Below are 14,912 nucleotides of genomic sequence, written 5' to 3' on the forward strand. Positions count from 1 at the left end.
CCTCCAAAGGAGATCGTCCGAAGACAACCCGAGCACGCCACCCTCCAGCTTACTACTAGTTACACCGGACTTGCCGAGCTCTTGAACCGATTCATTAGACCGTGATTTGGAAAACAGTCCGATAAATCAAGAAAATCTTGTATTTTCGGAAATATGGATTAAAGAACTATCATTTAGGATCTTGGGCCTTTCAACTGAACCCGTTATCCCAACAACCCTCGAGGTTAAGGTAGACACCCCTGTTGAGATAGCAGATTTTCAGATGGACCTTCACATTTGCAACGGCCACAAATGTCTCTAAAAATTCAACTGGTGCGCATCGCGCATGTCTTTTACACCCACAAAGACATCGATAAGGCGCGCATGTTTCTAGAGGACTTCGGAATGCACGAAACCAAGCGCGTGGGGGACGATTTCTATTACTGCGGTACTGGCTCTGAACCATTTGTCTACTGTGCAAGAAAGGGGCAAGAAGATGCCTTTGGTGGAGCCGCATTCGTTGTTGAATCTGAGACTGATCTCGAAGCCGCTCAGGCCTTACCCGGTGCGACCAAGATATATGAGTTAACTGACGCGCCAGGAGGAGAGGAAAATGTGTTACATTCTCCGACCCAGTCGATAAATTCCCCTTTCACCTTGTTCACAGTCAGACCGCTCTAAAGGATGTCAAGACACTACCTCTCTTAGATTTTAATTTTGTGAGTTATACCAACGTTTATTTCAATTAACACCCACCAACCCACTTTAACTATACCGTAGCCCGAGGAAAAGCATCGCCTGGGCAATAAGACTCAGCGTTTTCAGAAAGGTCCGTAAAATAATCAATATCCACCCGACAACGTTTATTTATGACAATACCACAGGCCCTGCACCAGTACACAAGCTTGGGCATTTCGGGATGTGCGTGACTGATTTCACGTTGGCGTACGATTTTTATACAACACACTTCAATTTCAAGGCAAGCAACGTAAGTAGATGCTCAAAGTATTTAGTTTCGGATATACATGATTCGCGTCTCATTTACTGAACATTGCTGATGCCTAGTAGTTGGTTTACGACGGTAGCGGCAGGGACATAACTACCTTCCTTCATCTGGACCGAGGGTCTGAGCTCGTGGACCATCATTGTTTCTTCTTTTTTGAGGGGCCAAAGCCGCACGTACATCACTCGTCATTCGAGACCCATGATTTTGACACGCAGGTTTTGGGTCATGACTGGCTCCGCCACAAAGGCCATGAGAATTGCTGGGGGGGTAGGAAGACATATAATGGGCAGTCAAATCTTCGATTATTGGTATGGATCATAATCCCCTTTTTGATGAGTAACCAACCTTGGAATAGACTCACCATTTATCACAGGTTTGACACTTCTCGCTTCATTCTTGAACACTACGTCGATGGTGACCTGATCAATGATACCAGCCCTACGGAACGAGAGCTTGCCTCACCTAGCAACTTGCATGTTTGGGGTAAGTGGTATTCTTGCTGAATAACTAGGGCTCAGAAAGCTTATTAAAATTTAGGTCCTGACCTTCCCCCCTAAATTTATGCTGTAGATCATACTCTAAATCATTACAATTTTCCCTGTGTCCGTCGTTCAAGTTGTCTTCCAGTTAATAGACATGCATTAGTCCGTCTTCAGAGCTCCCCCTAGATCCGTGGAGCATTTCAAGTTAGATTATTCATTCATTTGATTGGACTCTATTTGAAGATGTGTTACACAAAATTTGACGAGATCACAATAGCTCCTAGCATTGACTGGCATTTAATTCGACAAGATTGTCTGAGCTAGACCTCTTCAGGCATAGGCGGGTCGGGCCAAGACGTGAAAGAATTTCGAACAGAAGGGAGTGAGTAAGCTAATTTCGAGGGGCCTGTACAGTTAGCTATAGCTGTATTAGCATGGCACTTTGACTTGCAAAGTTCCATATTTGCTTGAGATTAGCGTAGAAAAGTAAGTGTGGACAGACTCTTCAGGAAGTGTTGTTGTCTTTATACAAAGTTTCTTATTCTTCACGAAAGAGACTTACTTCCTTATAAACCAGCTAGTTACCATATCTAATTGTGGTAGATTCTACTACTATCTAACTATCGGATTGTACTCGAGTTCAAGTCAAGGTGACCATTAAATGCTCTAGACAGGTGAATCTCCGTCTTATCCGACTTTGCTTTAGCAACACTCATTAAATCTTGAAATTTTTTAGACGATTTCAAGGCGTCGAATTCTTCCGGGGTTCTGCAGCTGCACGTCCTAAGCTTCAGCATCCGTGCCGCGACCGAAAGAAACCACGAAGGGTTACTTACCGCACCCATAGAGTGAGCATTTTCTCATCTCTTACTTCTTTGAGTATCCCAAAGCTCTGCAAAGCTCCATTGAGGCTCTTGGAGGCATCTAAAAATGACATTATGAGGTCTGCCCGGCAAGTCCTATCCCTGGTCCAGAAATGATATATCGCAATGTGGCTTGTTTTTGCATTACAGTCGGGGTCATCTGCCCGCTTCAGCCAGCCACCTGCCCAATCGTAGTGGTGTAGATTGTAGTCACGACTGGCCAAGCCCTGCTCATTTCGTAGCAGGCGATCGGAGTCTACCAGAGCCATTTCCCGCTTGAAAATATCTGTCGAGACGTGTCCAAGGAAAAAGCCTGCTGGATGGGTGTACCCTTCTAGGCCCCAAAGGGTGTCGGGTTCGCCATCGAGATCTTGTCCCCAATAATAAGAGTCGCCTAAAGTTTCAGTGGCGGAGGCATTGCATAGGTGAACAAGGCGCTCTTTCCACTATTATCAATGCAATCAATTTTTTAGTTTAACGCGGTGGACGGCATGAAGATGAAATGCGAGTTCACACATACCAATGGGAGCGCCCCGTCACGTCCAACAACACGCGCCACGACAAAGAATTTAGGTGCTACCATATTCGAATTCTGGTTCTGAGGCGAGAAAAACCATATTGAAGGAGAAGTAGACAGCAAACTTTAAAGCTGCCTTTGCCAAGAAACGGAACAATTTCGGCCTAATTAGCAAGTGTGCCGACAGACCAAGCGGACGGGGTAATTGGCGAGATAAGTTGGGTGGCATGCTCGGGCTGTCTTCGGATGATTTTCCTTCGGAGCTTGATTGGGCCTACCGGAGCTACCGGGGGCCCATCGGGGGCATTCCACTTGGGGAGGGGGGGCTAACTTAAAATCAGGCTAAGATTGCGCATTTCAGTAACCGGAGGTACGGCGCCGCAGTAGCAGCCTGTATCACCAACGTTTAGAATTACTAACACTCCCTATACAAATCTGGATCTGGCTGTTACGTTGCCCATGTGGCCTTGTTGACGCTAATTTGTCTATATGAATTGTTTAATTTTAATGATTCCCGACGTCACCTGCGTAGTATGTCGAGCATAGAGCTACTAGTACTATTTATATCTCCTACATATGGGTACTGGCATCTAGCTTCTAGTATATTTGCCGTTTACACCGACACTCTGGCGCTGATTAGTTAAGTACTAGTAGCAACAGTATTCCCTAACGTAATTCCCGCCCGAGCGAGACACCCGGCCGACCGAGACACCCATCCAAAATCGCGTCTTTCTGCCCACACATCAACTTCAACCACCTACCATGCCACCAATTCGCTCTGAATCCTCGCAGAAATTGGCTAATCGAGAGGGAAAGATCTTATTAGCCCTTGATGATCTTCAAAAAGGCCGTATCAAATCTATTCGTGCAGCAGCGAAGCTATACGAAATACCGCTTGCTACACTACACCACCGCGCCCAAGGACGCCTTTCACGCGTTGATATACGCCCAAACGGCTATAAATTGACCCAATTAGAAGAAGATTCACTTGTTGAATGGATTCTCTCTATGGATTTACGTGGAGCAGCACCTAGGCCGGCTACTGTACGAGAGATGGCTAATATCCTACTGGCTGCACGTGGTAGCTACCCCCCGCCTACTGTTGGCAAGAATTGGTCATCAACCTTTATAAATCGACGCGATGAGATTCGATCACGCTTCTCTAGACGATACGACTACCAGCGTGCACTAAATGAAGATCCAAAATCGCTACGAGAGTGGTTCACGACCGTACAACGTGTTATTGATGAGAACGGTATACAAGCGGAGGATATCTACAACTTTGATGAGACAGGATTTGCAATGGGTCTTATATCTACACAGAAAGTGGTCACACGAGCTGAATACTATAGTCGGCGATCGATACTACAGCCAGGAAATCGTGGATGGGTTACTGCTATTGAAGCAATTTGTGCAGATGGCTATTCGCTACCGCCATGTGTGATTTTCAAAGGTAAAGTCGCTATTGCTGGTTGGTTTGATAATCTACCACGCGATTGGCGATTTGAAGTATCCAATAATGGCTGGACTACCGATGAGATTGGCCTACGCTGGCTAGAAAAGCTATTTATCCCATCAACGAATTCACGTGTACGTGGTCGATTTCGGCTACTAATTCTTGATGGCCATGGTAGCCACCTTACGCCTAAATTCGACCGATTATGTGCAGAAAACAATATCATACCTCTGTGTATGCCTTCGCATTCATCACATCTACTACAACCGCTAGATATTGGCTGTTTTGCAGTGCTAAAGCGTACATATAGTCGCTTTATAAGTGATCTTGCACGCAGGGGATATAATCATATCGATAAATTCGATTTCTTGGAAGACTACCAGCATGCGCGGCAAGAAGCCTTTCAATCAAGCACTATTCAAAATAGCTTCACAGCCAGTGGCTTAGTACCAATTGATGCAGAAAGAGTGCTCTCGAAGCTTAATATCTCTATACGAACACCTACACCACCACGCAGCCGGCCAAGCAGCAGATCTAGCCAATTCACACCACAAACACCTAGAACCGTTACTCAGCTATTCAAACAAGCTTCTATGTTAAAGGATCTGCTAAAACGACGGTCAAAAAGTCCTCCAAGCCCATCAAAAACTATCTTGGATCAACTTATTAAGGGTCACTGCCTATCGCTACACAACACTGCATTGCTTGCGCAGGATAATGCAAATCTACGCGCAGCAAATGAAAAGAAACGCCAGAAACGTAATCGGTCGCATAAACAGATACCCTGCGAAGAGGGTTTGACCGTTGAAGAGGGCCTACAGCTAGCTACGCAGCTAGAACTATCAGCAGAAGCACCTATGGTAGAATCATATACGCAGGGCGAATTGCCTATTCAGGCAAATAGGCCGGCTACTAGGGCCCCGCCCAGGTGTAGTGGGTGTAGGGAGATTGGCCACAGGATCAATTCATGTAAAAATCGCTATATTTAGTCAAATGGGTAGGCGTTGGTTGAGATAATCGATTTTGAAATTTTCTAATGGTGATGGGTGTCTCGGTCGGCCGGGTGTCTCGCTCGGGCGGGAATTACGTTAGCCCCTTCTGGAATTAGTTAGTAAGCAAACAGAAAGGGAGACAATAGTAAATCCACCTAAATGCTAGAAATAGTATATACAGGATATTCAAGCAACAGAAGCACTTACGATTAAAGGTAAGAAGAGAAAACAAGCATTGAGAATGAAGGTGACCATTCTAAGAGGAGACTCGGACGTAAAGGTAGCAGAATTTGTATGGGAAATGCCAGTAATTCTAAGACACTAGTGTAACAGACGGTTCCCTTTTCCGGCTAAATTACCTTGGCAGATTTGTGAGTAGTAGAAATGTGGTTGGTAGTTGACATCACATCAAAACCCGGGGGCTCGGAAGGCGGGGTATAAGGATACTTATAAGGTGAACGATACTCCACTTCCCCAAATCATTCTCTCTTAGCAGTTTCAAATGCTGGCTGTCTTCACCCGCCGCTTTCAGTCCACCTATTACCCTTCCTGTCGTTCAGAGGCGTTCAAAATTGCTAAAGATGCCAGTAAACAGGCGGTGGAGTAAGACGGCAAACATGGCCAAGGAACAGCGAGAGTCCCAGTCCGAATTGGCATGTAGCTCATGTCGAAGGCAAGTAGGATGGAAAAATCGACAGGACATAGTAGAATAACCAGCTTACTGGTTACAGGAAGAAAACGAAATGGTAGGTGGCTAAATAACTTTCTGATCTCATAAGCCCCATCTGGGATTTTCTGCTAACAAATGAGAGGAAGTGATCGCTCCCTACCATCCTGTCTCTTATGCACCAAGCTACATCGTAGCTGCGTATACCCAACCCTCCGTCTCAAACCTGGCCCGAAAGGTGGTTAGTATCTTCAGAATTACACAACTACGAGATCGACAGCTCACATTGCCCAGACTCATCCCAACGGTTGCGGGAGGATCTCTCGATGAATCGGGCTCGGAAACGCTCTATCGAGAAGAGTCCTTCGCTTAAAGATCATTTCAACAATCTCGAGGGCACCGGCTGTGACTTCCGTCTTCATGATGAGGATTCATCGAACGAGAACAGTGCGGAGTCTGATGACATTCAATTCAATTCCATCGACGTGGAATCTAATTTTGTCAAGGCCATCGGTCTTTCTGCTTTAATCCACCCTACACATGATCTTTGCTTGCTTACTTTGCCCATGAAACAAGAAACAATATTATCCGGATCTATTTTGAATCTTGCTGGAGCTCAGAGTTTACTTATGGACGCCTGCGACGCCTTTGGTCTATCACTTGAGGGCTTCCAACACTTGTGAGCATAGATACCCACCCCTTTCTCGTATTGAAATCAATTTGGGAAACTAACCCTTCTAAGAACGGATATTTACTTTGACTCTATGACTGAATTTTCCCTGTTTCATCGGTCTTCATTTGGAAATAAGATCCAGAACATCAAGAATCCTGGCCACCTCCAGGCTTTGTTCGCGTCTATGTTTGCATATTCTGCCACTTTTCATATCGACGACGCTGTTGATCCTATGACCCACATTTGGACTTCGCCATGCACCCCTGATCCAATGAGTTTCCACAACCTAGCATTGAAATTGATTAACAAATCCCTGGATGAATGTTCTGACCAGGCTCCAAGCATTTGTTTGCTTCAAGCCATGGTTCTGATCACCTTTTGTGAACTGACAAAAGGCGTCCGTGGCCGAGCGTGGAGGCTCCTAGGCTCATGTGTCCGGGTAGCGTACGAACTTCACCTGCATCTAATCGACTACGAAGCGCGTGACGAATATTTCAAGGTAGGTCGTGATCTCTCACGTTGGATTGCGGACGAGGAGCGACGACGATGCTGGTGGGCTATCTGGAAAATGGACAACTTCGCCAGCGTCATTCGGCGATGTCCCACCGCCATCGACTGGAACATGATTGATACCTATCTTCCTGTCTCGGACGAACTTTGGTTTAACAACCAATTCCAACGGAGTTGCTTCCTCGAAAGGGAACCGACCACTCGAGCAGAAATATTGAAAAGCTGTGGGAATGATGGTGCAGATGCCTGGCTGATTGTCACCAGCTCCATCATGAGGGATGCGCAGGTGCTCCTCAGAGGGAACCTCCGAGGAGTATTGCTAGATCTGGACCCTCATAACGCTTCCGAGCAACTCCTACACTACTTCCACAATTCCTTTTGCAGAAAGAGAACAGACAAAGACTCGGCACAATTGAAAACTTTGATTCGGGCTCTGCGGAATACAATCGCAAGTTTACCGAAATTCCTTGTTTATTATGGAGAATACCTTGACTTCGGCTTCAAACTTTTGGAGAGGAAACGTGACTCTGAAACCAGACGAATGCACAGCGCGAAGTACAACATCCATCTCACGATGAAACTAGCGCAATTTATGATTTACCATCACTACGCTTTTGGTGAAATCGTCTCCGGCGTAATATTCACAGAGAAGGACACCAAACACGAGCCCTTGCTGTCAGAGGAACAAACAACCGAAAACGCGCTAGGGCTTGAGCAGTGTCTTCAGGCCGCCGATGATATTTATATCCTTACTTCCCAATGTCCAGAGGATCATGTTAAATATGTGAACCCTTTTCTTGCTAGTACAGTCTGGCTTTCCGCGTCGCTTCAAGTCTTGCGGAAGCTATTCGGGAAAAGAGAAGATCTCGAGGAGACGCTATCAAAATATGCAATATTACGTGCAACCTGCGAACGATACACTGCGTTTTGGAATACACCTCTGACATTGTTAGAAAATCTGAACTCTCTGGAAGCCCGTCTGAGTCCATACTGCAACTCCCCCCCCGAGTACAAGTGCCCCTCACGATGTCCCCCACAATTTGAATATGCCCATGTCCTTCGGCATGGCTGGAGAAACTCAAATTCGAAACCCCAGTACTCTAGCCAATGGATACAACAGCCCTCAGCAGGGTCTACGGCCATGTCTTCCACGAGTTGATGATGATTTTAGTCCTATATGTGAAGCCCGTGGTCCACCCAGAACACAACATCAACGCCGCAACCAAGAACACAGCCTCAGTGCCAATCTCGCTCCAAATATACTACTGCCTGATGCTTATGACCGTGTCGACCATACCCTGTCTAGTGGTCAGTACCTACCAAATCACGCCTAGAGAGAGGATACAAACGTTAATCTCGGACTAGATAATTGGTTTCCACAATGCCTTTCGGATCTCTTCACGGAAGCATTTGACAATGAAAGCGGAGGCAATCTCTATCAGGGGTCATGATGGACAGGATAGGTTTTGCACCTACATGTAATAATCTTTGCATTCAAAATTGGAGCTGTTCTTAGGATAGGGAATGCAGACTATCAGCCGCCTTTTTTTTTTATGAAAAAAGAAATGTTTCTAATATTTTCCACCCTTTGATCGCCCCAGTTGATGGGTCTGAGTATTATTGTTCCTTGATCTGAATCACCGATCTCGCTTAGCGTATTGTAGGAAATAGTCGTGGCCTGTAAAATAGTTCAGGACAACTACTGCTTATGATCTCAATTTTTATTCCCGAGGAGCAATTCTACTGGAGTTTAAACCCCTCCCCGGGGTCCAAAGATGCCGTGAAATCACCCTTTTGGGTCTTCATATCCACGGGAAACGACAGATGCTCGTGGATCCATCTCCATTTCCCATCCTCAGGGCTGCGATGCGCAATCCCAGTGCGCCGAAATGCAGTGTCAAATGGCGTGCCACCGGCCGTGCCCCAGGTATGCTGGATCATAGTAGAGTAAGTGTAGTCGCGGGAGAGAGCAGTGATCTCTAGGTCTTTGAATTCCATCTGGCCGTCGTTCCAGTAAGGGAAGATGGATTCAAAATGTTTTTTTAAATTCGCCACGGATCGTGTTTCCGAACATATCATAGCTGAGCATTTCAGGGAAGTTGTAGAAACGGCGTGCACCAGCCATGCCGTTGTGAAAGTCCGCTTGAGATTCGTGGTTCCAATAGTGCAGCCAGCCGCGATATAGCTGATCCAAGGCTTCTTTTTCGGCGACGGCAAGATCTGGATTGTGGTACTATTCTCAGTTTTCGTAAGTTATGGGCCAGTCGCTTTCATATTAGAGACCGAAAATTGTGGTCTGTATGCACAAACCTTGCTTTTTGGCATTTGAAGGAAGTCATATTGCTTCGTAACAGATGTATAAGATTTCTATCACGGTCAATATGGCAAGAATCTCATCTTTCATCTGAGTGAAAAACACACATCATCTTTCACAAATCCGCTTTGATCCATCGTTGTGATACAAAAGTTCTTCGTGACTTGTTTTCGATTCCAGGCTGAGAATAAGAAGAGTACGAGCTGTAATGCAGCGAATTGTTCACAACCATCCTGCTAGAGCAGACCTTTTGCTGCCTTTATGTTGGCTGGAGGCGAGGTTACAGATTGCCCTCCACAAAATTGCATAGCAATAGTTGTTACGAAATAGAGGCATAATGGTGGCGGCGTAATGTTTGTTGATGTTCCGTGCTATGATCAGTCCGCCCGGCACAGTCAATTAGTCCGGCCGTGGTTGCTTAAACTATGGGGTAGCTGAAAATCATCGGGTTTACTTTCTCTTTTTTCATTAAGACCCGCAACCCAAAATAACCATATTAAAATAATTTGTCCGTATGGCCACGTGTGAACTACCCGGGCCCTTAGAAATTCATCCGCAGAGACTTTTGACAGATATAAATCCATTACATCACCTTGCCTCTCGAGATACATTCGTACACACCAAGTACTGGCACGAGCAAATCGTTTCATCTTTACAGCTATATCAGCATCCGGAATAACATAAGATTCATCAGCAGCCACTATGGGCTCTATCCCAAACCCACCACGATATGATGCCATCATCGTCGGCAGTGGCTTTGGAGGCTTGCACACGCTTCACGAAATGCGAAAGCAGAACCTTAAATGTCTAGTTATCGATGAAGGTTCGGACATGGGTGGAGTATGGCATTGGAACTGTTATCCTGGTGCTCGGGTTGACACCAAAGTTCCTTTGTATGAATTCTCCGATGAGAATTTGTGGCGAGATTGGGTGTGGACGGAGAAATATCCTGGATCGGATGAGATCCGCCGGTACTTCAAACACGTCGAATCTAAGCTGCATTTGAAGAAGAACATCCTATTCAACACTCGTGTAGTCGCTGCCAATTACGACGACGATATTAGTCAGTGGACTGTCACTACAAACGATGAACAAAAGCGCACAGCTCGTTATTTCATTCTCGCAACCGGGTTCGCCGCAAAGGCGTTGATTCCCTCTTTCAAAAATTTGGAGACATTTGCAGGCCCTTATTTTCACACTTCACGGTGGCCACAGGAAGGAATAAACTGCAGTGGCAAGCGAGTCGGCATTGTTGGTAACGGATCAAGTGGGCTACAGGTTATACAAGAGCTCGGCCCTATGGTCGAACATATGTCAGTTTTTCAGCGCAGTCCTACATATGCACTCCCCATGCGACAGCGCCCATTGTCTGTTGAAGAGCAGGACAAGTGTCGATACGAAGCAATTTACGAGCTTCGCAAACATACATTTGCTGGTCTCGATACTGAATTCAGCGTTTTGCCCGCCACTTCTGTGCCTCCTGAACAGCGCCAGGCATTTTTCGAGAAGATCTGGGAGGAAGGGGGGGCTCTCATTCTGGCTGGGGACCTACCGTGACGTTATCATGGACAAGGATATCAACAAGGAGGCTTACGAATTTTGGCGAAAGAAAGTCTTGCCTCGTATCAAGGACCCGAAAAATGCCGAGCTGCTAGCACCGGAGGAGCCTCCGTACTATTTCGGCACAAAGAGAGCAACCCTGGAGCAGCGTTACTACGAAGTTTACAACCAAGAAAACATTGACCTTGTCGACGCCAAGAATAACCCAATAGTTGATGTGCAACCGAATGGTGTTCTCACCGCAGACGGAAAATTCCATGAACTCGATGTTCTCATTCTGGCGACTGGATTCGATTCGGTGACAGGTGGTATTCTTAATATTGACATTCGCGGCCGTGGCGGTGCTTCTCTGCGGGAAAAATGGAAGAAGGGCACCTGGACCCATCTCGGACTAATGACATCTGGATTCCCCAATATGTTCTTTCTCTACGGACCCCAGGGGCCAACTTCATTCTGCAATGGCCCTACATGCGCCGAAGTTCAGGGTAACTGGATCGTGCAAACCATCAAGTACCTTCGATCGCATGGTAATCACGAGATTGAGCCAACCGCAGAAGCCGAGGAAAAATGGAGAGAACTCGTCAATCAAATTGGGGATGCCACCTTGCTGCCGGCAACGAAGTCGGAGTATATGGGTACCAATGTTCCCGGAAAACCGAAGGAGATGCTCAACTACCTAGGAGGCTTAACTGAGTACATCAAGAATATCTCAAGCGCAATAACTTCGGGGTATTCTGAGTTTTCTATCATTTAGTTCGAATATAGTTCTAAGGTTCAAGCTGCTTTTGAGTTCATCACTCCAGGGCTACTAGTAGCATACGCGGTTCGCTCACAAGCGTTGCCAACCTTTTCTATATATTCTACTAGTACCATGTAGGCCTTTGAAAATAATTCACAAACGAGAATTTCTGCATACCTTCCAACGTTTTGTCTATTGTATAGGTAATGTTAATCCAACTTTCCAAGTTCATAATAGCAAAAGATCCACCTCCTATACTTCATAGTAGGCAGATACGACCTTCACAGTTCTAGAAACTAAGAGGGGGTGTAGGGAGCTATAAAACTAGGTCTGAGTTCAAAGAGCATATAGATGATGATACTACTATATAAATATACAAATTCCGATCCATCTGGGGCACAATAACTTTCCAACAGCCGCAAAGATTTGGGAACTGGAATTCGATAGATATACATTACTAGTTTGGTATATATCACAGGAGGCATCATAGACCACTACCATCTTACGCATGAATAATCAAACAAATCCTTCAAGTCTGTTCCTAATAGTTCCAGATCCTCATTCCGATAGCTTGGATCGTCAACAAAAGGAACGAATAACACATCACTTTCACTCAGGAAATTTGCATTCCACGTTGACATCGATCCGGAATTAAGTGGCAGCTGCTCAGGTAGACTGGACAACACTTCAGATGGCTGGTTCGGTGTTGGCACTCCAATCACAGACAACTGAGAAGGCTCGGGGGATGGTGGCATCTCTTTTGGCCTACCGGGAACCTCAAATTGCACAGGATTTGAGGAATCAGGAATGCTGATGCTGATCAATTTTTGTTTAGACCCTCTCTTTTCGGATATATACTCGCGCGCGAGGTGGGCGAACTGGGCGACTAATGAACCCGGCAAAGTGCCGTTGCTTGCGACTTCTAGCCGACTGAAATGCCCACTGGCAATATCTAGGAGTGCAAGACTGAGGCTAACCTCGGGGTGGTCTGGGTTATGAACCACCAGATCGAAGAGGATCATCATAGATGACAATGGCAATACCGCCAGAATCCTGAATAAGGTTTGTCAGTAAATTTTCTGTTTGTCTCATTCGATGTTTGCTCAATAGTATGATTGATAACACTACGTGCTTTCTTTCATGGACTCACCAGACCGGAGTTGAGGGATTAACTTCAATAAACTTAGTTAGTTCCAAAACACAACGTGCAGTTCGCGTCATACTGCGTTTTAGGTCGAGCTGCTGTTGCATGGGACCCAGCTTGATCGCACTGCAATGTAGTAGGCTCCAAGATAGAGTGAGCAGCGCGTGAAAGTACATGTAATGCGTCATAAGCGCAACTCGCTGAGCAAGTGGCTCACGCAATAGACGAGCTTTGAGCGGCACTCCGGCGCGAAAGCGCTCAGGGGTAGACAGGCGCCAGGACTCCAACTCTTTCAGAAAGCCTTCTCCCTTAGTAAGATAATCAGAAGCTGATTGGTTTACCGAGGTAATTTGTAAAAACTCATTGCGAATCTTAGATACCAGACGGGCATATCGCAGAAAGGCGAAAAACCAATCATAGTCATCAAAGGTGGATTCTTGTATATCAGGAATGGCGCAGCTGATATTTGAGTCTTGGAGGACCTGAAACCATCACTTTAGCAACGTTTAGAGTAAATAGTTTTATCTGAGGCATACCGAGACCTTTCCTGTTGTAAAACAAGAGACCTTTTCCATGAAGTATAGCACCCAGAAGGTGCGCCTTTGCGAAACTTCATGTGTGCCATTAGACCGATTGTAACCCAGGTCTTGCGCCATAACTGCAGCCTGCGAGAGCATCAAAGAATCAAATTGAAAGGCGCATGCAGTCGAGGAGAATATAGCCTGATAATTCAGCAGAATTCTTCTTGTTGAAAATAAAGGGTATTACTATACCATAGCCATGAGAGCCTACAACACCGAGAATAAATTTAGCCTCTGAAACAAGCACACCATGATCAGGGGAGATAGACCTGGACTGCCGGGAGCGAACCACGAGCTAAAATGAGATCCTGGAAATGGGACATCGATCTTCCAAAGTATGACCATGCTTCGCCAATGCCCGCTTCGTAGCTACCTCCTTCATTATGTTGGCAACCAATCGCCACAATTGCATAATATAACGCCGCAAAGGCCTTGTCAGTGGCAAGGAGGTTTGACAGGTCTGAGGAGGATGCCTGACGTTGGAATTCGGAAGGGCAAAGGAAAGGATAAATAGGATGAACTGTTTCAAAGTAAACTGGTGAAGAAGTGGATTAGTTGACATGGAACCCTTGTAACGGAAGGTGGGTCGACGAGACTAGATGTACCGAGTATATGCGTGCCCAAAGACCCGCAAATAGCGAAGTGAGAAGGGTGATGTGAGCTGAACTCTTTGAAATCTCCGGGGTGAGATAGAGAGTAACTCGTCTGTACCTTGGCCGCGACAATATCTCGAATATCTGCGAGCAGCTGTTCTAACCGGCCATGCCCGAGTCTTTCGCTGATAGAGCGAACTCTTTTCGCCGGGAAGAAAGAAATATTGGGGTTCGGGCCAAATATAGCCGTCAACTACACATTGGCAAGATTAGTTCGAAGACAACGAAATCGGGAAAATGTGCTGCTAACTTGATCAGGGCGTTTAGCGCTGCCGGAAATGCGCGAAGCCGGCCGGTCAGTTAGCAACGAGTCGATATAAAGGGTTGTTGGAAATGATTTGTTGTGCTCTAGCAAGTTCACCCCATGCCCATGCCCATATCCTTCAGGGCCGAGTCCGAGAGGTACCGGTGGATTTTCTAGATACTGGATGAGTGGAATTTTGGGTCTATTGTTTATTTCGAGGACTTTATTTACCTGACTGGCTCAGCTTGCGTTTTCGACGCTTTTTAATGAAGCTAAAGCAGCAATCTTGATTGCGGGACTGTACATTTTGGTCTTCGTTAACTTAACGCGCCGCCACTAAGATAAAAGGATATGATATGCCTACCAAGCAAAATTCACACCTATCGGTAGTGCTGATTTCTGTTGCCGATATTAGCGGACCAGAAACTGAAAATTATAGCGCCGAACTTACTGCACCGGTGCTTGCGGACACGGCACGCATCGCAGGCCTGATGTATTGCTTCCGACATGGCCGCAAGCTACGTTAAAGGGT

The 14,912-nt window shown here is 46.0% G+C and overlaps 7 protein-coding genes across 7 annotated transcripts; 3 read left to right on the top strand and 4 right to left on the bottom strand.

Moving 5' to 3' along the window:
- Nucleotides 1-291: 291 nt before the first annotated feature.
- Nucleotides 292-1,542, top strand: N7481_005039 (uncharacterized protein; the record flags this gene model as incomplete). Its single annotated transcript, XM_057264258.1, has 8 exons — nucleotides 292-544; nucleotides 616-698; nucleotides 760-808; nucleotides 864-967; nucleotides 1,048-1,103; nucleotides 1,201-1,293; nucleotides 1,359-1,468; nucleotides 1,523-1,542. 8 exons carry the CDS (start codon nucleotides 292-294, stop codon nucleotides 1,540-1,542), a joined length of 768 nt encoding a protein of 255 aa, XP_057121978.1.
- A 545-nt stretch (nucleotides 1,543-2,087) lies between these two features.
- N7481_005040 (uncharacterized protein) lies at nucleotides 2,088-2,913 on the bottom strand (the record flags this gene model as incomplete). Its single annotated transcript, XM_057264259.1, has 4 exons — nucleotides 2,088-2,235; nucleotides 2,304-2,391; nucleotides 2,479-2,776; nucleotides 2,851-2,913. 4 exons carry the CDS (start codon nucleotides 2,911-2,913, stop codon nucleotides 2,088-2,090), a joined length of 597 nt encoding a protein of 198 aa, XP_057121979.1.
- Nucleotides 2,914-6,100: 3,187 nt separating this feature from the next.
- Nucleotides 6,101-8,304, top strand: N7481_005041 (fungal specific transcription factor domain-containing protein; the record flags this gene model as incomplete). The annotated part of the gene is made up of 3 exons (XM_057264260.1): nucleotides 6,101-6,203; nucleotides 6,257-6,641; nucleotides 6,705-8,304. The coding sequence occupies 3 exons, from the start codon at nucleotides 6,101-6,103 to the stop codon at nucleotides 8,302-8,304; spliced, it is 2,088 nt and encodes a 695-aa protein (XP_057121980.1).
- A 581-nt stretch (nucleotides 8,305-8,885) lies between these two features.
- Nucleotides 8,886-9,596, bottom strand: N7481_005042 (YybH family protein; the record flags this gene model as incomplete). The annotated part of the gene is made up of 2 exons (XM_057264261.1): nucleotides 8,886-9,383; nucleotides 9,567-9,596. 2 exons carry the CDS (start codon nucleotides 9,594-9,596, stop codon nucleotides 8,886-8,888), a joined length of 528 nt encoding a protein of 175 aa, XP_057121981.1.
- A 565-nt stretch (nucleotides 9,597-10,161) lies between these two features.
- Nucleotides 10,162-11,773, top strand: N7481_005043 (flavin-containing monooxygenase; the record flags this gene model as incomplete). Its single annotated transcript, XM_057264262.1, has 2 exons — nucleotides 10,162-10,932; nucleotides 10,982-11,773. 2 exons carry the CDS (start codon nucleotides 10,162-10,164, stop codon nucleotides 11,771-11,773), a joined length of 1,563 nt encoding a protein of 520 aa, XP_057121982.1.
- A 479-nt stretch (nucleotides 11,774-12,252) lies between these two features.
- On the bottom strand, nucleotides 12,253-13,735 carry N7481_005044 (fungal specific transcription factor domain-containing protein; the record flags this gene model as incomplete). Its single annotated transcript, XM_057264263.1, has 4 exons — nucleotides 12,253-12,811; nucleotides 12,909-13,384; nucleotides 13,439-13,646; nucleotides 13,695-13,735. The coding sequence occupies 4 exons, from the start codon at nucleotides 13,733-13,735 to the stop codon at nucleotides 12,253-12,255; spliced, it is 1,284 nt and encodes a 427-aa protein (XP_057121983.1).
- A 2-nt stretch (nucleotides 13,736-13,737) lies between these two features.
- Nucleotides 13,738-14,678, bottom strand: N7481_005045 (fungal specific transcription factor domain-containing protein; the record flags this gene model as incomplete). The annotated part of the gene is made up of 4 exons (XM_057264264.1): nucleotides 13,738-14,018; nucleotides 14,112-14,220; nucleotides 14,241-14,329; nucleotides 14,612-14,678. Coding segments are annotated over 4 exons (546 nt in total), but the record flags the coding sequence as incomplete, so codon positions are not given.
- Nucleotides 14,679-14,912: the final 234 nt, after the last annotated feature.

The sequence above is a fragment of the Penicillium waksmanii genome (genome assembly GCF_028829765.1).
Source record: "Penicillium waksmanii strain IBT 27052 chromosome Unknown utg000005l:1.0-5232799.0:1.0-5237142.0, whole genome shotgun sequence".
Taxonomy (NCBI): Eukaryota; Fungi; Ascomycota; class Eurotiomycetes; order Eurotiales; family Aspergillaceae; genus Penicillium; species Penicillium waksmanii.